The following is a 23066-nucleotide window of genomic DNA, read 5'->3' as shown; positions in this document are numbered from 1 at the left end:
TTTACGTTTTTTGTTTTTCCTGATGTCGATTCAAATCAGGAGAAACTCCCCAAAAAAACCTTTACGGGGAAAAAATGGAAGAAAGCTCAGAAAGAGCCAAAGAGGAGGGATCCCTCTACAAGGACTGACAGACAGGAAATAGATGTCGTGTGTACAGAATAGATCAACATATGGATCCTGGAGGACGTTGAGCAACTATAATTACTCTGCTTAATAGATTCATTGAGACTGAGACCGACCCGCCGGAAGGAAAATGGTAACCGGTACAAGGCCCGACATAATCAAAGAATAAGCAACTAGCTGAAAGTTCAATTCAATTAAATTTTATTTATATAGCACCAATTCACAACACAAGTTATCTATTTGCACTTTTCCTATAGAGCAGGTCTAGACCGTACTCTTTATAATATTATTTACAGAGACCCAACAAATCCCGGCATAAGCAAGCATTTGGCGACAGTGGCAAGGAAAAACTTACTTTAAAGAGGCAGAAACCTTGGACAGAACTAGAGTCAATGGTGGGCGGCCATCCACCACTGCCATGTTATGTAAGTTAAGGCGAAAAGATGAGTTTTAAGTCTGATGTCAACAGAGAGGTTATTCCAGAGGAAGGGGGCACGATAGGAAAAGCCCCTGCAGACAGCTGACTTCTTTTTAACTCTGGGGACAGACAAGAGGCCTGTATTCTGAGAGCAGAGAGCACGGGATGGGATATAAGGTTTAAGGAAATCAGAGAGATGGAGGGGTGAGCCCATTTACAATTTAGTAAGTCATCAGAAGCACCTTAAAGTCTGATCTGACATGGATAGGCAGCCAATGAAGGAAAACTAAAACTGGTGAAATATGGCCAAATGTTCTAGTTTTAGTTAAGATTCTGCCTGCAGCATTCTGAACCAGCTTAGTATTAGCATGCAGCAGACCTGACAACAATACGTTACAATAATCAAGTCTGGATGAAACAAAGGCGTGAATTAGGATCTCTGCATCTGCCAAGGACAGAAAAGAAGGAGATGGTTTTAATACAAGAGCCTCAAATGAGTTGAATTTAATATCAAGTTTTGAGGTTAAATTAAAAATAGACTTTTAGATGAAGGCAACACCCTCACCTTGTTTAGTAGCATCTGCATTATCTGCCGATGAAGCAATGTTAGTGCTAACACTAACAGGCCTGCTATCAAGCCTGTGGCTGAAGCTATCTGGAGTGAATGTGACATCTAAGGTAATGTTTGCCAAGATGAGCTGTTCTAACTGACGGACACATCTCTCTAGAAGTGACGCCCTATCTACAAAAGTGGAACAGTTAACACACTTAGCACACAGAGAGTAACAGAGTAGATAAGCAAAAGACAGAAGATTAGGAGAGTGAAGAGAATAAAACAGAAAATCAAAGAGGAACAAAGAGTAGACAGCAATTGTCAGTCGCACGGAAATCACGATGTACGTCACAGAAAGCAGCGTCAACGGAAAGCACAGGAGAGACTTGTTGCTTCCTGTCCTGCAACTAGTCAAGAAGTCCATTGAAAAAATAAATTAAGAAAACGATTCTGGAAGAATTTCTCTGGAAGAAAGACTCTTGCTAACTAATGCGACCAAAAGCCATTCATTTATTTATTAATAAATAAATGCATGAAGGCAAAATAGAAATAGTAGTTAGCATATTAATAATTATTTTATTATTTTATTATTTTAATTACATCATGCATTACATCATGTATTACTGAAATACATATCTAATTACTTTAGAAATGTTTTAATGACATACTTCATGAATTTTAATTAACCAATGAAAAGGTTAATAATTATTCCTTGTGACACACTTGAGCCTCCATACAAACACAGTATAATGAATGGAAGGATTTATAATTATATTATAATTAAGTGTCCATTGGCATTATTTCAACTGTTTCCTAGAGACATAGCCTACATGTTTACATACACATATACAAAAGTTAAAAATATCTGGCATTCAAGCAGCTAAAAATAACATTTGAAACTAAGCAGTCTTGAGTTTCTGCTAGCAGCTGCTCAGCTACTGTATCCCTCAGAAAACAGAGAGGTCACCAGCAGGTCAGGATTTAATCAGGACCTTACTGTGGGCTGAAATTTTTGCCTCCAGCCCCTTGTGTTGAAATCTGACTAGAAACTGTAATCGCTCAAAGGTGCAATCTTTGTCTGTGTTTTCTCTTCCAGATAATATGTCATACTTTTAGATGAAGGACCACCCAAGACACAGCATGTGTAACAAGCTGTTGCCTTTCTCTAAGCTGTAAAACGGCTGTGACACAACCTGACTAAGTTGTAAAGCTTTCACACCTTTTGCACTTGTCTTTATACTGCTCTAAATCTTTTAACTTTTTAATACATGATTCATTTTCCTGAATAAATAAACACATTTTAATCACTATGTACACTGAATTGTGTGATTCATTAAGTATAGAAGTTGAATAATGCCAGTGGAAGAAGTCTGTAAGCTGCCTTCTGATCAGTGGATCTTCACTATTTTTTCCATGAGAGCCACACTGGCAGGACAAAGTCAATAGGAGAGCCACTTTTACCATGAAACACCAGAAGCCCCCCGACCATTAAGCAAACGTGCCTACTAATTTGTCATCCCATGACATACAATATGTAATGCAGCCAATACAATCCTAATTAAAAACAGGCTTACCTTAATGCTAGGATGAACGGAAGCAGGCATGCATTTCCTTGACTTTCTTCATTTTATATTTGTAGTTTGTTATTGCCGTTCTTGTGAGACATTCAAGATGTGCATTGGTGAGCCGGTTTCTCTGTGTTCTCTTGACAGTGTTCATGGTAGAGAATGTTGACTCATATGTATGTGGTCACAAAGAAAGACGTCACCTTTTAGTGCTTTTAAAGTAGGAGAATCTGATTCATACACCAAACTCTAGAAGTGCCTGCTCTGAGTTCAATGCTCATTCAGCATGTTGCTTGGAAGCTTATCGCTGCCTTGAAGCTGCAAGTTCAGAGTGTTCAGGTGACTGCTGATGTTGTTCAGAAGGGCCAGCTGTATGATCCTGTGTGGGTCCTCCGACTCTGGCTCGTGTTTCCCCTTGCATGCTCCTAGTCTTCATTTTCCTTGCTTGTCACACTGCTTTGTTTCCGCCCATCTGGTTTGCGACTTAGTTTGATTGGAAATCGATCCAGTTTTATTGTTTGTGCACGTCATGCTAGCTAGCATGAGACCCTGGAATAGCAGAACTAATGCTACTACACGTGTGCAGTGTTGCCAGAGTGGTGACAGTTTTCACCCCTTTAGCAATATAAATTAATTTTAGTAAAACCCCAAATATTATGTGAAAAGGTTGCATGCTTATAGTGCAGTGTGCTATATGTATGTATATTTTATTTTTTTAATCACCCCAAACTATCCTACACCAGCCCACTATTTATTAACCTGTCCAACAGCACTATCCCGTTGTGGTGCTCAAGCTGGCAGGTCTGAGCAGATTTTGACAGTCCCATGTTTGTAGCCTATACTGCCATCTTGTGTATGAATAGGGTAGCTGTTTTGAGTATTTTTATGAATTATGTGTATTGGCTGTATTATCATATAATTATTAGCTGCCATGCAAGCCAACAATTAAAGCTTGGTGAGCCGCATGAGGCTCAGAAGCCGTGCAAAGAGTAACACTGCTTCAGATGAATGTGCTCTATTTTATTATACTGTGGGATGTCTGAATATCGAATCATGATGTTGCAGACAAAGGGTGATGATTTATTTTTGTGAATACAGACTGTTGCATGACAAAGCGTGGCTCATAAAGTGGGTAAGATGTTCGTTGAATTTCTGTGTAATAACACATTAATGATTTGTCCTAACAGTGTAGCAACTCGCCGTTGTCTGTCCAGGTGGTATATCTGAACTCCCATAACCTCCCTGTTGTCTCTTGCTGTCTTTCTGTTTCACACAGACATTCTCATATCATGCTCACACATCTCATTGCACTGACAGGGTCACTATAATTAACTGTTGGCTGAAACCTGGAGTCTGGAGATAGTCTATACACATATAAACATGTACAGTATATACATACAGTATACGCTGCTGGCTGGGGTTGATTTGCTGTTTGGAAAAGTGGATATCTAATTCTACACACAAAGAAGTGTCAAAACAGACACATCTATTCTCACTTAACATATATTTTCTCTCCTTTTTTCACCCAGTGTTGGCTGTTTAATTAACATTTTAAGGTTTTAATATTTTCTTAGTATTTTCATAGGACGTTTCTAGGAAATAACTTGTAACTTGTAATTTGGATCTATATACAGTATAGGGGAAATAGGAATAATGTTCTGAGACAAAACACTTATTAAGTAACTACTTAAGTTTTTAAGAACTAGGAACTGATGTGATAGTTAAATACTGAAGTTGTGCCTAGTTTATAAGCTTTTTCCAGAAGTTTTCCAGTAGTGTTTCCTTGAAAGACCAGTTCAAACCTTAATGATTGGAAAAACTGAGATTCATTTAAAAGTAAATATTGATTTATTATAGGAAATATTATCCTCCATAGTTGTTGAATCGTATGATGGCCTGTGATTAACAACTCTCCGGATAGACAAATTTGTTACCAATAGCACAAACAGAGAGAAGTCATAAACTGACTCTGTAATTTTGTTTGTTTGCCAACATTAGCTAACATTAGCCACCATATGCTACTACTGGTCATACCAGTCCAAGTCAGGCTGCAGCAAAACCCCTGAGTGTGATGAATTAAACAAATTTGCATTTTACTTACTTTGCTTAGGAGTCAGACTTTTCATTTGCAAGACAATGAATGTGCTATTTGTTCATTCAACAGTTGCATAGACTTGCTTTAAAGTTGCGTGTGCTAACCCGACACAATGTGAGCACCCTGGACAGAAATCTTTGCAGCTGCAGTCATTTGCACTTATATGACGATAAACATGTGCATGCTGTCTGGAGTTTACAGATTAAGGAGACTGAGAAACAGATGCAGAATGATACCGTTGTTTTTTTAATTTTCTGTTCATTCTAAACAAAAACAAAAAAACACAGCACTTCCTCTGCACTACAATGTGTAGTGTAGTGTACTATCCAGTCCATAATAGATCAGAATAGGAAATTCTTCAGTTAGGCAAAATGCAGATCATTGAGTCACATTCAAAACTGGTACAAAATACAATATTTTACTATGACAAAATCATCATACCGAGCTAAGATTCTGAACAAATAGACATATTTGATCACTGTCAAGTGACATTGTGATATTATAAATATTAAGGTTTTTATATAATTTTGTGTTAGTATTTTTTCAGTAACCTCAAACTACATAAAAGTTAAAAGTCAAACTTTAAAAACATCAGCCCAATAGGATTCTTAAATCTGACAGCACATGGATTAAGAGAATAGCTGGAATTCTCCTATACCATACATGTATCCAGTATGCATGTAGCATGTATTTCACTGAGACCATTTCTCTAGTAGAAAGGTGTTTCAAAACTGTTTGTAGCAATCTGTGGATCATGCTAAGTTTTTGTTGATACCCTAGTTGTGGTGGTGTGGTATCGGACTGCCTTTACATGTTCTTAATACTTTGGACACACTCATCCTGAGCTTTTGTCCAGTTTTTCCCTTTTAAAGGGGTTTTGGGGAGATTTTCCTCGCGGGTCTAAGGACAGAGGGTGTCGGTTGCTGTACAAATTGTGAAGGCTTTGTTCCAAGCAGTCACTCATTAGTGAATCCACGTAAAATGGACATGAATCGCTTAGACTATGTAAAAACATCAACATGTTGACAGGTTGACTGTTTCCTCTGCTGTGGCCATGGATGAATCCATAAAACATGCTTAAAAGTGTAAAGCGCCACTAGCATAGATTTAGCTATTCTTATGCCTGACACTTGTGGGCCTTTTGAATATGAAATTCTCCAAAAGACGGTCCTAGAGGAAAGGTCATGCAGTCATTAAAATTAAAAGGGTTCATCCCCTGAGTAGCATGAATGTACAGCAATCTGCCAGTTAGATTGAGGTATTTCCTGTATACAAGACAGATTCTTTCCCTTTTTTAAACCTTTATATTAGAGTGCACAAGTTAGATTCTATTGTTACTTTCACCAAACAAAAATGAACAAAATACCATCTGGTAAATCTGGCTGCTGAGGCACTGGCTGATTGATGATGTGCTTAATGTGAAATCGGAACTGTGGCGAAGACACACATGTGCCTTTTAGTAATCTAATAAAGATCTAAAAGATCTATCCTGTAGTTGAAGATGAAGATATGCTGCAGTGGACTAAAGTGTTTGATTGACCCACAGATGGATAGACCGTCCCACAACGCCATCCTTAGGCCCCGCCTCTAGAGGGCAGGCAGAGAGAAAACTCAGTACTGATTGGTTCTTTGTGTTGGCTCTTTCTGAGTCTTTCACATCAACACACCGCCCAACTTTGGTGCTGTGACATAAATCTGAATGAGTGATGTTTCTGACATATTTAGCCAATACTTGCCCATATCAGGTTTGACACAATATCCTCACTTTTTTCTTTTTCTATCTGTATCCCAGCCCCTCTCTCTCTCTCTCTCTCTCTCTCTCTCTCTCTCTCTCGCACTTTAAATGTCTCATTCTCGCTTTTCAAACTCCATCACCTCTGGTTACAGCCCTGCATGCAGAACGTCTCTAATCCTAATCAAACAAATTAACACGTACTAGATTGTACCTGGTGAAACACGTCTGTGACTCTCTGACCTCTAACTGCTGTTAAATTAAAGGTAAAAATGATTTGCTTAAAGCTATGAAGGCAGGCGTGTTGTTTTCAGGGGGACAGATATATTGCCACTTTTTTATTTGCTCTATTTGATGTGGATCCCCCGCTTGTCCTTTCACATCTGAGTCCTTAAATGTTTCTTTTATTTCTGGTTTCTTGGTGTACAGGCTTCTGTTAAAGCTTCCATCTTCAGTCTCCCTCCCTCTCTTCAGAGCAGTGTGTTGAGTGCCACACTGTGACAGATAAAAGCAGCCAAATCAAAGACTCTGCCATCCATGTTCACTTCAAATGAAAAAAATACTCCCATGAGCTACCCTCATTCTGGCATTCCAGAAGTTGCCTCATGGGTCCTTAGAAAGCATTTCTTGAAAGTTTCTAAACATGAATTCACTCTTTTTAATCTTACTGTATCTCTTTAAAGTTATAATCCTTAAGATTTACATTATATCAAAGCCCATTTTTGACTCATGGTGAACAGTTTTTCTGCAATAGCGTTCAATGTATTTGCATCCATCTGTCCTTCTTCCACCACTTATCTGGATCTGGAAGTGAGGCGTCTGGGAGGAATCCTAATCAGTTGCCCAAACTTTACTAAGTGGCCCCTTTCAACGCAAAGAAGCAGTGATTCTACTCCTGGCTCCTTCCAGATGCCTGAGCTACTTACCCTGTCCCATAAGACATCAGTGTGCTTTAAACAAAGTGCTTATCAGATTTTTGAACAGCATCTGAAACCTGAAAGTAGCGTTTGAACTCTCAAGCTCTCTATTCTCATTTCTTAACACAACTAATTTAGTCACTTTTCATATGAAAAATCGAGTGCAACACTATGAATGTCTTCGAGGAGAGACTGTATGAAAGCATATGCTGGTATCCCCATTTGTACAATTCATCGAATCTCGTCTCAGTCTATTTCGACAGGCTTTTCCCGACTTAACCCCTTAAGGGTGAGCCCAGACATCCTGTGAAGGAAACTTATTTCGGCTATTTGTATTTGCAATCTCATTCTTTTGGTCACTACCCACAGCTCATTACCATACATGGCCAGCGTATTTGTATTCTGTAATTACATAAAGCATAGTTTTTAATTGTTGCTGGACAAGTCCTTTCTTGTGCAGGATTTGTATTGCATACATATGCACAAGGGATTCATAGGAAACAGTGCATGCACGTATTGGGCTCAGTGTCTAGGACAAAAGATGGTTCATGCTCACATTTCATATAATGCCAGTGCCAGGCATCTTTTACGCAATTCAGTCATTTGAGTTCAGTATCACTGTGTAGAACAAGATTGCAGGCTGTCTTCTTTAAGACAAATTAACAAACTTGGTCATTTGACGCGTCGTCCACATTGTTTCTTATACCTGTTCTGAATGTCCACACTGGAAGGCAAGGTGAAAAGCCTATTGTTATGCCCCCATCCAGGCTGCATCTCATTGCCTCCCCTGTCTCTTTCCAACAACGCGGTGTGTTTTGCTGAATTGTACAAATGGGGATAACGGCTCACACTTTCAGACAGTCTGTCCTCAGCAGCATTCATGGATTGTTGAGCCTGTGAGAGAAATTCAAACCCTGCCTACAAGTTTTTTAGGCTTCCTCATGTTTCTGCATGTTTGGGGACATATAGCATGAGCATTGGAGTCCTTTTCTGGCTGAGAAGGATCCCCCAAATTGACACTTTTTTATTTTTTGTTGGACTAATCACTCAAATTATTTTAATACAAAGACTCATTCTGGACTGTTTGTGACAGAAAAAATGTTAATCATTTTATGGTTTGTTTAAAATATTGTTTAGTAGGTGTCACATGACCTGCAATTCTGACTAAAGCCACTCTGCCAAAATCTCTTCACTGTCCAGCACTGTACTTATAGTGGTCTTTATTTCAACCAGAACTGTGGGGCATGTATTATTAAAATAAACATGATTTTACCACCAGTAACATAGGTGTTGTCAAACCAACCAAGACTGAAATCTTAAGAATTATAACTGTAGTGTATTGGAACCATTGCTAATTGTTATACATACACAATTTGGAAGCTGATTTTCAAAGTGCACTGATATAAATGGAAACCAATGGCTTCCTGTAAGGTAGGAAAATAACCTAAAACTTTGGGTTGTTTTTACACAAGTCTGAACAATTCTGATCATTTCTGGACTATGAATTCAGTGTGTTGGAGTAATAGCTGCTTTTACCTTGAGTACTGTGGTGGCACCAGAGTTAGTTCTCATAATTCTGAAAAACATCTCTAATAATGTCTTCACTCTGTCCCAGGCGGTAATTAGCTGATGTTGGGCTTCCTGAGGCAGCCATTTTCTTCTGCTGATGGTGGTGGTGGTGGTGGTGGTGGCACGTAGTCTGGACAGGAGGATTTAGTTTGAAAGAGGCCTGTGTGTCTAACTGAGATGTCTGTCTGCTTGTCTGTCTGTCAGACATATCAGAGATGGAGTCATACCATTCCTATTCTCCCCCAGAGGAGAGGAGGTCCCGCCAGTCTGATCTGTCCTCCCACTCTTCTAATGAAAGAGAAAACCCAAGGTAGGATGGATGGAAGCTTGGATGGATGAGTTGAAAGCAAGAAAATGTAAACCTGACACAACTGACTTCCAGTTCGATTATGTAGACTTGTGACTTAAATTGGACGTGTCCTCAAGGAGTGGGATATTGACTTAAGACTTGCTTTGACAAGACTTAAGACTTGACCTAGGCGTGTCTCGATTTACGAGTCTCAAATTTGACTTTCTGCAAAAGACATCAGGGGCTTTGAAAAGCTCTAGCTGAAGTTATCTAACTACGTGTCCTGTTAGTCCCTATTGCTTTCCTAAAAATGTATGTGAGGTCTTACTGTAATCTTGTCCACCTCCTACATGAGCTAATTTAGCATACTCAGGCTTTAATCAGTTGCTGTTACACCTTGTAGTCCATTTTTAGAGCGTCTCATCCTGTGTGTGTGTAACAGGGAAGAACCCATAAGGACAGCCAAGATGTCAGCCATGGCCTCCCCGTTCAAAGTACCCGAAGACCCCCAGACCTCAGCTGAGCTGGACAAAGACACACCGAACATTGAGGAGCCTCCAGGTTATCGCTCGCTACACCATCTACCTCAGTCTACCATGGCAGGGTCACAGTCCTCACATAAATTTCAGTTCAGATTTATTTATATAGCGCCAATTCATAACAGAAGTTATATCATTGTACTTTTCCTATAGAGCAGGTCTAGACCGTACTTTTTATAATATTATTTACAGAGACCCAACAATTCCCACCATGAACAAGCGCTTGGCGACAGTGTAAAGGAAAAACTTCCTTTAAGAGGCAGAAACCTTGCATACACATCGCTTAAAACATACCAGACACACAGCCACAAATTGTATATAGCTTATCGGACTAAATATAAGACAACTCCTTGTATTGAGACTCTCTGAATACAACAAAACAGCCAGAATATTTTTGCCACTTGGGAGCAGCATAAACAAGCTGTAAACACAACATCTGGCATATTATCATCCTATAAAGTTGATATGGCAAACATGCTAGCTAACAAATTGCAAATATTTACACTTACAGCAGTCATGAAGCAGCACTAGCATTTCTTTGGAGTTGTGTTTGTGTTTTTTAATGAATGAATGTTAGTCCAATATTCCTGAGGAAAATATCTGGCTCTTTAGCTGCTAAATGCTCCACTATGTTCACCAGCTAGTCTGGTCTGTCTGCTGTTTGGTACTGGACAGGGAGTGCACAGTGGGTTTATCAAAGCTTTTTCTCTGAAAACACCTGTTGCTGCTGGAAACCAGATTGATGAGTTGCAGGTTGTCAAGTTAAAACAATGAGCTAAAAGAGAATAAAAAGCTCCATAGAGCTAAGTTGAACTGCAGAGTTGGTGATAATTCTCTGTGGGTTCATTACTACGAGCAAAACCTTTCACATTACACATTGTCATTTCTTCGATTGCTAATATGAAAAATATTGATTAGTGCATCTTTGAGGGTATTTGTTTTCTCCAGCAAAAGTCTGGCTTTGAACCCATCGGTAATTTCCAAAGCTTCATTATACATTTACTTTTACTGACCTAACATGTTGTTGGCAGTTGTAAACATGTAAGATGTTAACAACACTCTTCCTGATTGTCTTATCTATAGTTGCTGTAACAGCCATGCCCAAGATTCTCCTCCGACCAAGTCCAGAAGATGAAAAAATATACGGGCAAGTTATTCTTTTTACTGTGTTTTTTTCTTTCCCCATTTTATTCGTAATCACATGAAAATGTATGTATATGAGAACAGAATATACATGAGAGGCCCTCAGTGAATTATGACCTTCACATCCCCAGTACATAAATACACATCTACCCACACTAATTGTGTGACCTGAATTGATCTCAATTGATTCAATTCAATTTATAATAGCGCCAATTCACAACAGAAGTTATCTCATTGCACTTTTCCTATAGAGCAGGTCTAGACTGTATTCTTTATAATATTAAGTGATGTTGATCAAATTGCAGTTATATACTTGTGCGCGTTCGGCCTCATTCATACAGTATCTCTGCCTTTTATGTGATGCTCTCTGAAATACATGGGAATAGAAAGGAGGTCACTTTACTAAGATTATATGGTAGTCCTATAAAGTATAGTAAATAATAATAGTCATAATAATGATAGGAATAATAATAATAATAATAATAATTAATTGTAGCAGTGGGTGTTGAGCAGGAACATGGGGGCAGTAGGTGGCCCACAATCATATATCCAGACTCTACATCTCCGGAGGCAGAAATACCTACTAAAAGCGACAGAAGGAGAGAGAAGATGTTGAGTTAGTTACATGCAGTAATGGGATAAGAATGTATACAGATGGAGAGGGAGATGAGGAGCTCCGTGCATCACGGGAAGTCTCCCAGCAGTCTAGGCCTATAGCAGCATAACTAAGGGATGGTTCAGGACTCACCTGAGCTAGCCCTAACTATAAGCTTTATCAAAGAGGAAAGTCTTAAGCCTACTCTTAAATGTGGAGATGGTGTCTGTTTCCCGAACCCAAACTGGGATCTGATTCCACAGGAGAGGAGCTTGATAGCTGAAGGCTCTGGCTCCCATTCTACTTTTGGAGACTCTAGGAACCACAAGTAACCCTGCATTCTGGGTGCATAGTTTTCTAGTGGGGTAATGCGGTTTTATGAGCTCTTTAAGATACGATGGTGCCTGACCATTAAGAGCTTTGTAGTTGAGGAGAAGGATTTTAAATTCTATTCTGGATTTTACAGGGAGCCAGTGCAGAGAAGCTAATATTGGAGAAATATGATCTCTTCTCCTAGTTCTTGTCTTAAGTCTTAAGGGACTTACTGGGGTAACCTGATAATAAGGAATTGCAATAATCCAGCCTAGAAGTAGGGGGGAAACTCTTTCGTTACAGATGCTCACTATCACGTCGATGCACACTTGACAATAGAAGGAATAGAAGTACTAAGCAAATCAAAATATATCGTAGAAAAGGTTTTAGTCGTAGTCATCTGGACAGTGTTTTCGGAATCAAGACGTTTCGGCTCCCATCCGGAAGTCATTCTCAATTGTGAAAAAATGGGACAGGAACTAGAAATTTAAGCTACTCTGTGTTACATAAGCCCTGCCCTCAGGAAGGAATCTACTATCTGTTAATTAGCTAGTTTCACCTGAAACTGACCTAATTGTTTCCAAGATGGCCCAGTAATCAGTAATCAGGCCTATTGTTTTCTGGCTGCACCTACCTCATCACTGTTAAGTACCTGATTAGCATATGATTGGCGTGACCAAGGTGTTAATACACTGTGATAGACTTTGGGCAGATTGAATCTCAGACCACCATGACTCAGATTCTGACTACGACTGAAACCTTTTCTACGATAGAACACTCCTGGACGAATGAGGGACTACACTGTCCCAAATCAAAATATAATACACTATAATACAGGTAAGATAAATTAAGTACAAAGTGGATATAAGTATAAAAGCTAAAATAAGTGTAAGTACCAAGTGGATTTAGAGGTTGATAAGTATGTATGGTATAATACAATGTAATAATTTAAGTAATAGTGCAATAATGAGTACAGTCAAGTTTAGTGTAGCTTATTAAGATGATTATGAGACGGTGACAAATGGATGGACTAGTTTTTCGGCATCATTTTGTGACAGGAGGTTGCTGATTTTTGCAACGTAGGTGAAAGAAGGCAGTCCTTGAAGTTTGTTTCATGTGGGAGTTAAAGGATAAATCCTGATCAAAGATAACTCTGAGATTCCTTACGGTGCTGCTGTAGGCCAGGGCAATGCCATCTAGAGTAACTATATCATTAGATAATGTGTCTCAGACGTGTTTGGGGCCAAGTACAAGAACTTCAAATTTGTCTGAGTTTAACATCAGAAAATCAGAATCAGAAATACTTTATTGATCCCCGAGGGGAAACTCTTTTGCTACAGCAGCTCACTGTCACATCAGTGCACACAGGAAATAGAAGTACTAGGCAAAAAAAAAATACACTATACCCTACAGCAAAAAAATTGCAGGTCATCCAAGTTTTTATGTCCTTAAGGCATGCTTGAAGTTAGTTTCATCTGACTTGATCAATAGATATAATTAGGTATCGTCCGCATAACAATGAAAGTTTATGGAGTCTTTCCTAATAATATTGCCCAAAAGGAAGCATATATAAGGAGAATAGAATTGGTCCAAGCACCAAAACTTGTGGAACTCGTGAGAAACTTTGCCGTGCTTGGAGGGTTCATTGTTAACATGTACAGTGGTGTGAAAAAATGTTTGCCCCCTTCCTGATTTCTTATTTTTTTGCATGTTTGTCACACTTAAATTTGAGTTTCAGATCATCAAACAAATTTAAATATTAGTCAAAGATAACGCAAGTAAACACAAAATGAGAATTATATCAAGGTTGTTATTATTAAGAGAAAACAAAATCCAAAACTACATGGCCCTGTGTGAAAAAGTGATTGCCCCTCCTATTAAAACATAACTGTGGTTTACCACACCTGAGTTCAATTTCTCTAGCCACACCCTCTCTCTCTCTAGCCACATCCAGGCCTGATTACTGCCACACCTGTTCTCAATCAAGAAATCACTTAAATAGGACCTGCCTGACAAAGTGAAGTAGACCAAAAGATCTTCAAAAGCTAGACATTATGCCGAGATCCAAAGAAATTCAGGAACAAATGAGAAAGAAAGTAATTGAGATCTATACAGTCTGGAAAAGGTTTGGGACTCCAGCGAACCACAGTGAGAGCCATTATCCACAAATGGCGAAAACATGGAACAGTGGTGAACCATAAGCAAGAGACTGGGCAAAAATGGCCTGCATGGCAGAGTTCCAAGATGAAAACCACTGCTGAGCGAAAAGAACATTAAGGCTTGTTTCATTTTTGCCAGAAAACATCTTGATGAGACCCAAGGCTTTTGGGAAAATACTCTGTGGACTGCATTTCAGAAAAAGAACATCATGCCAACAGTAAAATATGGTGGAGGTAGTGTGATGGTCTGGGGCTGTTTTGCTGCTTCAGGACCTGGAAGACTTGCTGTGATAAATGGAACCATGAATTCTGCTGTCCACCAAAAACTCCTGAAGGAGAATGTCCGGCCATCTGTCCGTGACCTCAAGCTGAAGCGAACTTGGGTTCTGCAGCAGGACAATGATCCAAAACACACCAGCAAGTTCACCTCTGAATGGCTGAAGAACAAAATGAAGACTTTGGAGTGGCCTAGTCAAAGTCCTGACCTGAATCCTATTGAAATGCTGTGGCATAACCTTAAAAAGGCAGTTCATGCTTGAAAACCCTCCAGTGTGGCTGAATTACAACAATTCTGCAAAGATGAGTGGGCCAAAATTCCTCCACAGCGCTGTAAAAGACTCATTGCAAGTGTTTCGCAAATGCTTGATTGCAGTTGTTGCTGCTAAGGATGGCCCAACCTGTTATTAGGTTTAGGAGGCAATCACTATTTCACACAGGGCGATGTAGGTTTGGATTTTGTTTTCCCTTAATAATAACAAACTTCTTTTAAAAACTGCATTTTGTGTTTACTTGTGTTATCTTTGACTAATATTTAAATTTGTTTGATGATCTGAAACATTTAAGTGTGACAAACATGCAAAAAAAATAAGAAATCAGGAAGGGGGCAAACACTTTTTCAGACCACTGTACAAACTGGGATCAATCTGATAGATAGGATTTAAACCAGCTTAGTGCAGTTCCAGTCTCTGTAATAAGATGTGATGGCCAATGGTGTCGAATGCAGCACTAAGATCTTACAAGACAAATACAGAGACAAGTCCATTGTCTGATGCAATTAGAAGGTCGTTTGTAATTTTCACCAGTGCTGTCTCTGTGCTATGATGCACTCTAAATCCTGACTGAAAATCCTGAAATAAATGATTGTTATGTAGAAGGTCACACAACTAATTGGCGACTACTTTCTCAAGGATCTTAGAGAGCAAGGGAAGGTTAGATATAGGTCTATTGTTGGCTGAAACCCCAGGATCAAGAGTGGGATTTTTAGGAAGAGGTTTAATTACAGCTACTTTAAATGACTGTGGTACATAGCCTATTAATAACGACAAATTTATCATATCTAGTAAAGAAGTGCTAACTATGGGTAAAGATTCTGGCTTAGATGAAAAAATCGTTAGGTGAAGAAGGTTGATAGGAGAAAAGCAGTCTAAATATATATCAGGTTTTAGAGTTGTTTCTAAGGTTCCTGTGTTTGAAGATAAATCGGTACCGGTTGAGGGCAGGACGTGATGAATTTTGTCTCTAATAGTGAAAAATCATGAAGTCATTACAACTGAGGGCTATAGGAATACATGGCTCACTAGAGCTGTGACTCTGTCAGCCTGGCTATAGTGCTGAAAAGAAACCTGGGGTTATTCGTTTCTGCCTAATGGCGTGTAGTCCAGTAATAGAAGTTCAAAAGTTATTAAATCAAGGTTTTTCCTGGCTCAGAATGTGTCTTTGGGGGATGACTATGCATGACACTAAGCATGATCAGGTTTTTATATAATATCTCGATACTTTTAGGCTAATATGTATATCAATATATATATTGATATACATATTTTCTGTAAAATAACATACTGTAAATTCTCAAATAGTGCAAACATATAATGATCTTATAGAATATAATGCATTGCTGTAGATTAAACTACCCAACAGAATAAAGTAGTTAAATTAGCACAACCTTAAACATCTGCAGAAGTAAATGCAATATACACATTAATGCAGTAGTAATATTAATCCAGAAACATATATATAATAGTAAAACTCTGACAGGGACCATTTTACTTTGCAATGAGTACTTTAAGTAAATGTTGCTATAATACTTAACATCCTTTTACCTTAGTAAGGTTTAGAATGCAGAACTTTTATTTGTAGTGGAGTATTTTCCAAGTTGGTATTAGTACTTTTGCTTAAGTAATGGACCTGAATACTTCTTCCACCTCTGTTTAGCACACCCACAGCCTAACTGCAGCTGTGTGTTACTGGCCAAGCCTTCCCCTTTAAGTAAGGTGTTCTTGTAGGTAACCTGTGTGTGTGACGGCGCATAGCTGGTTTGTTGTGGGAAGTGAGTCTTTCCCTGCGTGTGAGGGGTTACTTTAGTCAGCAATAAAGTGTCCAGATAGTTGACTGCTGGAAGTCAAAGATGTTAAATTAATGTTCTGCTTGTTCAGCAGTTGTTTGATAAATTGCTGATTAAATACATTTGGACAGGATTTGAATTGCTATTTTTATTCTCAAATCTTATCATTTTGGCAATGGTGATTTTCCTTTGCCGTTGGCTAAAACCCCTTTGGGGGGGCACCAAAAATTTCCCTCTGCAGGAAAAACCTTGTGAAGCAGTGCCATTTCTCTGGGGCAGGCTTCTTTAACCTGGAAGCAGCAGTTTAGGAACGCTAATAAAATTTTCTTTGTTGAAAGTGGCTGGTGCGCAAAGTCCAAGGTTTCTTCATTTCTAACTTTGTCTTGTTAGGTCTGAGAAATGGCACAGGTTCCTTTCTTTCAGAGTTGTTGAATATCAGCATTTTTCCTACATGTTCCCACGTTCCGTGCACCTTCGGTTGCTCTGCGGGTTGGTTGATGTCAGCGGGCCCCCTCCGAGTTTGTTCGAGGTCTACTGAAGTTTCTCATATCTTAAAGTCTTCTGTAAGAGGGGGTGGGGTTGTTTATGTTCAAGATGCGAAACTTCACTCCACTCCCACCCTATCTTATAATTATTTCCAATGAATTAATAAAGTCTCCCACGTTAAAGCTTTGTCTTTGTCATCAGTTGTTGTCATACATGGTAGGCCTAATACATGATTCAACATCTGCTTTATGACGACACACTATATACATATAGGTTATACACACGTGTATCTGTAAGAATAAATTAAATTGTAAAATAAAATTACACAAGTTAAATGTCCATTTCAGCAATCTTTGGATCTTATGATGTCTTTTGTCTCAAAGTCTGTGAGGGGCATGCAAAAAGGGAGGGGTTATTTCTTCTCCCTAATAGACAGCACCCTGTGCTGTGTGTGTCCATATTAATGTCAAATTTATTTATATAGCACATTTAAAACAACCACTGTTGACCAAAGTGCTGAATAGGATAAAATGCCAAATAAACAAACATAAAAGTCAATAACAAAAAATACTTTGTGTGTGTGAGATGACATTTCTACTTGCAGTTTTATCTTGTTGTAGGCTATGAACAATTAATTTGTTGTGTAAATGCATATTTACATTTCCTGTTTCATTAGCTATTCAAAGAGACTAAACATATCATAGAGGCTATAACAAGGCTAATACATAACATTAAGTAACCTTAGGCATGTTTGATTGATTAATATTAAGGTTAAGACAACAAGAGATCAGTTAAAAATATTCTTGGCAATATATCATTAGAGTTGAAGCAAGGACTTACTTACTTACTTACTTACTGAAACTGTATGTAACATCACGCCAGCAGAGGGAGCCCTCTCCTGAGTATTGACTGTGTGCCGCTCCCTCTGCTTCATGAGTCACTTCCTGTTTGTGGGACATTTAAGCATGGCTCGGCTATCAGGCCATTGTGAAGTATTGCCAGTTTACCTGCCTTACTGAGCATTTGTTTATCATTGTCTTGCTTATCTTGTGTATGACCATTGCCTGTTTAGTGCTGGATTACCCCTTTATCTGTGGCTTGGGTTGGACTGCCTTATTGTGTATCTACCTCTCCCTGTCTGACGTTTATGCTATCTGCCTGCTGACTTGGACTTGTTTGCTGTGGATATTATTAAACAACTGTATATGGATTCTAACGCTGCCTCTGCCTCATTACCCTATATCCCAAATTATCACACATGCTGTCCCAAATTATTATGGATGTTCTGAGAATAGTTTTTTTAATACAGAAAATGGTGATCTATAATTTGTACAACATCATATTAATTTCTTTACATAAAGAACAGTTCTTGTTAACAGGGTCAGTTGCACTTTGTCTGCATCAGCATGTCAATATCAAGTTATACTGTCAATTAAACATAACATATTAGTTAATACATCTTGATTCTGTATGACAAAGTCACTTTCTTTATTGACTTGATGGAAAGCAGAGATAGTGGAGTTTTCAGTTTACCAAGTCAGTGAGGGTCATAAACTAATAAAGGGCTTAGCTTCACTTTCAGAATCAGAATCAAAAATATTTTATTGATCCCAGAGGGGAAACTCTTTTACAGCTGCTCACTATCACGTCAGTGCACACAGGAATAGAAGTACTAAGCAAAAAAATAAATAAAATAAAATAAATAAATATATATATATAATACACTGTAATACAGGTAAGATAAATTAAGTGGGTATAAGTATTCAATTAAAATAAGTGTAAAGTACAAAGTGGATTACCGGTTGATAAGTATGTACAGTATAATAATACAATGTAATAATATAAGAAATAAGTAGTAGTGCATGTACTGTCAAGTTAAGTGTAGCTTATTAAGATTATTATGAGACAGTGGATATTGCACAGCAGTAATAGAAATATGAATAAATATCAATAAATTAAACTGAAAACAGTATATTGCACCGGAGTATTAAACAGAGAATATTGCACAATTATTTCAAGTATTACAGTGATGTTAATGATCCAATGTCCAGTTTATCGACTTAAGGTCATATAGACTGACACTTAGAGGGAGGAGTTAAAGAGTTTGATGGCCACAGGCAGGAATGACTTCCTGTGGCGCTCTGTGGTGCATTTTGAGGGGATGAGTCTTTCACTGAAGGTACTCCTTTGTTTGACCAGCACATCATGGAGTGGGTGGGAGACACTGTCTAAGATGGCATGTAGTTTGGCCAGCATCCTCCTCTCTGACACCACTGACAGAGAGTCCAGCTCCACCCCCACAATGTCACTGGCCTTACGGATCAGTTTGTTGAGTCTGTTAGCATCCGCTACCCTCAACCTGCTGCCCTAGCATGCAACAGCATACAGGATAGCACTGGCCACCACAGACTCATAAAACATCCTCAGCATTGTCCGGCAGATGTTGACGGACCTCAGCCTCCTCAGAAAATAGAGGCGGCTCTGGCCCTTCCTGTAAACAGCTTGAGTGTTCTTAGCCCAGTCCAGTTTATTGTCCATGTGTACTCCCAGGTATTTGTAGTCCTCAAAAATGTCCACACTGACCCCCAGGATGGAAACCAGGGTCACTGGTGCCTTGACCCTTCAAAGGTCTATATCCAGCTCCTTAGACTTTGTTGCATTGACCTGCAGATGGTTCTGCTCACACCATGAGACAAAGTTACCCACCACAGCCCTGTACTCATCTCATCACCACCGCTGATACTTCCCACCACAGCAGAGTCATCAGAAAACTTCTGAAGATGGCAGGACTCTGTGTGGTAGCTGAAGTCTGTGGTGTAGATGGTGAAGAGGAAGGGAGAAAGGACACTCCCCTGAGGGGCCCCAGTGTTGCTGACCATGCTGTCCGACACACAGTGCTGCAGATGCACGTGCTGTGCCAGTCAGGTAGTCAACAATCCATTACACGAGGGGGACATCCACCTGCATCGCTGCCAGCTTCTCACCCAGCAGGGCTGGCCGGATGGTGTTGAAAGCACTGGACAAGTCAAAAAACATGATCCTCATCGTGCTTGCTGGCTTGTCCAGGTGGGTGTAGATGTGGTTCAGCAGAAAGATGATGGCATCCTCAACTCCCAGCCGGGGCTGGTAGGCAAACTGAAGAGGGTCTAGGAGGGGTCTGACCATGGGCCGCACCTGTTCCAGCACCAGTCTCTCCAGGGTCTTCATTATGTGGGAGGTCAGTGCCACCAGTCTGTAGTCCTTGGAGCCACTGGGACGCGGCGTCTTCGGCACAGCAACAAGGCAAGATTCCACAGAACAGGGACCCTTTGAAGACTCAGGCTCAGGTTGAAGACATGCTGAAGGACTCCACATAGCTGGGGGGCACAGGCTTTTAGCACCCCGGGGCAAACACCATTGGGGCCTCCAGCCTTGTTTGAGTGGAGTTTCATCAGCTGTCCTCTCACCTGGTCAGTATTCAGGCACACAGCAGAGGTTACAGGCGTGGGAGGGGGGAGTCATCATTCATGAGAGGGCTGTTAGCCTGAGAGCCAGTTGAGGGGGGAGTAGGACTCTCCCTGGAAGATGGAGGAGGGGGGAGCAGTGGACTCAGAGTTAGAGGGGGGATGAGCAATAGCCGGTTTGTCGAATCTATTAAAGAACAGGTTAAGTTCATTGGCCCTGTCTGCTGGAGTTTCCACTCCAGCTTCCTCCTGTACTTCTCCTTGAGGAAGCTGAAGTGGAAACTCCAGCAGAACAACATGAGAGAGGTCTGGAGCGGAAGAGCATCACTGGCTTCAGACCGACTGGCAGCAGAGGACTTGAAGGCAGCTTGGACACGGCCAACAAACTTAATCTGTTCTTTAACAGATTCCACACACCGGCTCCTGCTCATCCCCCTTCTAACTTTCAACTGCAACTCCACATTCCTTTATGAGTCTTGCACCATAGTGTGAATTGTATCTCAACAGAACTTCGGATTAGTTTGAAGTCAAATCTGTCGTAAATAGAGAGATTGTCATTCAACCTTCCATTAGTGACCTCTGGAGGTTCTGTGAAAACAAAGTGTTTTAGGGAGGTTCTCTTTTGAGTCTTTCCAGGGCTCATTTCATGGAACATAGGCCGTGAGGAGAAAATGTTAACTATTTTTATCAATAACGATACAAAATGTTTATCAGGATCAGGGTTGATCACGCTACATAGTAAACATTTAATAGTTGACTGTATAGTGAGCAATAAATTGAGATTTACTTATGAATCATCATTTTGCATTATCGCTAACAGGTGTTGTGTCTTTTGTTGTATTTTTGAAATTTTGAAGGAACTATATGGTGCATAAATCCCACACTGAGAATTTGCACTTTCAAATAAACTGGCTGACAGTGAATACCAGTATCAGCTTTAAATGAGGGTTCAGTTACCTCAAAGATTGACTTTAAACTCTTGCATCTTATTTACAGTCTAGTGGGATATATTGGTGTTTTCATGGAAATACAGGATTTCCTGTCAGTATGCCACATGAATGTTGATTTGGAACATATTTACAACAGGTGATTGAAATAATTGAGTTACAGTAGGTAAACAGCCAGAAAAACAGATATACTTAGGCCATTGTAGTGTTTTTTCAGGTGCAGATATAATACATACGGCCCCATCAAACAGGTGCACTAGGCCGGAATTGCAGTTTAGCACATCATTTATGCAAGATAACACAAAAAATTTGGAGGAGATATGTGTTACTGATTACACTTTCCACTGGACTTATATTCAACATTAGCAAGGGCCAGATTTGTATAGAAAATGTGTACATTTGCTTTGGACCTGGCACATATTGTTAATTGCAGCATGTATTTTCCCCTCCTGCAGGCCGAACACAGTGATGGTCAATTTCCAGAAGGGAGACAGTGTCGGCCTCAGGCTGGCAGGAGGAAATGATGTTGGCATCTTCATTGCTAGTGTTCAAGATGGCAGCCCTGCTGAGGAAGAGGGCCTCCGCATCGGAGACCAAATCCTAAAGGTAGCCAGTCCAGACATAACTTATTTGCATTTAATTAACCAAAATTCGCTCAGAGAAGTGATAGTTCAATGTGAATTTGAGTTTACAGAAAAATATCAGTGTTGTATATTATCTGAATAGTAAACAGCCATAATTATTGTGCCCTTTGTTTGTGTCTTGAAGGTGAACAATGTTGATTTTCAAGGTGTAGTGAGAGAGGAAGCAGTGCTCTTCCTGTTGGAGATTCCTAAAGGGGAAGTGGTCACCATCCTGGCCCAGAGCAAACCTGATGGTAAAACATTCCCTCCAGAAACACCAAAAGACACAGAAGCATAGTCAGAGTTACATTTCTCATATTAATAAATGTTATATAAGTATATCAAGATCACAGTTCAACTTTGACCAATAATACAACTTTTCTTTATCTATAAAATAAACAGTCTGGCATCCAGTACCAACATTATGGCAAATCTTCCATTTTTACACAAAAAATATCACAGTCAACAAATCAGATTATCATGAAATTTAATGAGCACATTCATGCTCCTCAGAAGATGAACCCTTCTTACTTTCAGCCTCCTAGATGCCTTCTTCTTTTACCTCCTCAGACCAAAATGTCCAAATTGCTTACAAGATCTCTCATAATTTTTTTAATTGATTACGTTTTTAGTTTAAGTTTATTATGTTTACTGGGCACATCCATGCTCCCAAATGGGTAAGTCCTTTTGATTTTTATGATCTTATAGGGTTTTTTTCTAGTATCACCCTCAGGACAAAGGTTAGATTTTTTATAATTTTAACCCATCTGCTGGTAAACAGTGACATGTTCCTTCAGTACCATGAACACACGCTGTAGTTTATTTTGACTGAGAGCTGAGAGCCACAGACAGGGTAGGGCAGTCAGAAAGGACTTACAGACAGAACTTTTTTAATTGACTCAGTTGTAGGCTTGTCAGCGACTTGTGGAATATCCTAGAACACAGTGTACTTTCCCACAATGCTCTGCCAGCTGTCACACTCACACCTCATATCTCCCTCTCTCCCTCTCTCTTTCCCCTCTCTCTCCCCCTCTCTCCACCTCTCTCGCCCCCTCTCTCTCTCTCTCCTCTCTCTCTCTCTCTCTCTCTCTCTCTCTCTCTCTCTCTCTCGATTTTGATGTGGTATTTTGGTTAAAAAACAATAACATAGTAGAAATATAAAGAAAGATAAAGCATGTCAAGAATCATAAATATAAAATTGACAATAAGATATTAAA

The 23066-nt window shown here is 39.6% G+C and overlaps 1 protein-coding gene across 2 annotated transcripts in view; it reads left to right on the top strand.

The window, feature by feature from the left end:
- LOC122876891 (tight junction protein ZO-2-like) overlaps positions 1–23066 on the top strand; it is a 113304-nt gene that overhangs the window by 67230 nt on the left and 23008 nt on the right. For both annotated transcript variants that reach the window (XM_044197790.1, XM_044197791.1), the window contains 5 exons: positions 9177–9282; positions 9704–9822; positions 10884–10947; positions 21682–21832; positions 21995–22103. In XM_044197790.1, the coding sequence (XP_044053725.1) occupies positions 9177–9282; positions 9704–9822; positions 10884–10947; positions 21682–21832; positions 21995–22103 (549 nt within the window). The remainder of the gene's footprint in view (positions 1–9176; positions 9283–9703; positions 9823–10883; positions 10948–21681; positions 21833–21994; positions 22104–23066) is intronic.

Source organism: Siniperca chuatsi, linkage group LG5 (assembly GCF_020085105.1).
Source record: "Siniperca chuatsi isolate FFG_IHB_CAS linkage group LG5, ASM2008510v1, whole genome shotgun sequence".
Taxonomy (NCBI): Eukaryota; Metazoa; Chordata; class Actinopteri; order Centrarchiformes; family Sinipercidae; genus Siniperca; species Siniperca chuatsi.
Note: the sequence above shows the minus strand (reverse complement) of the source record. Positions and strands in the feature narration are given on the sequence as shown.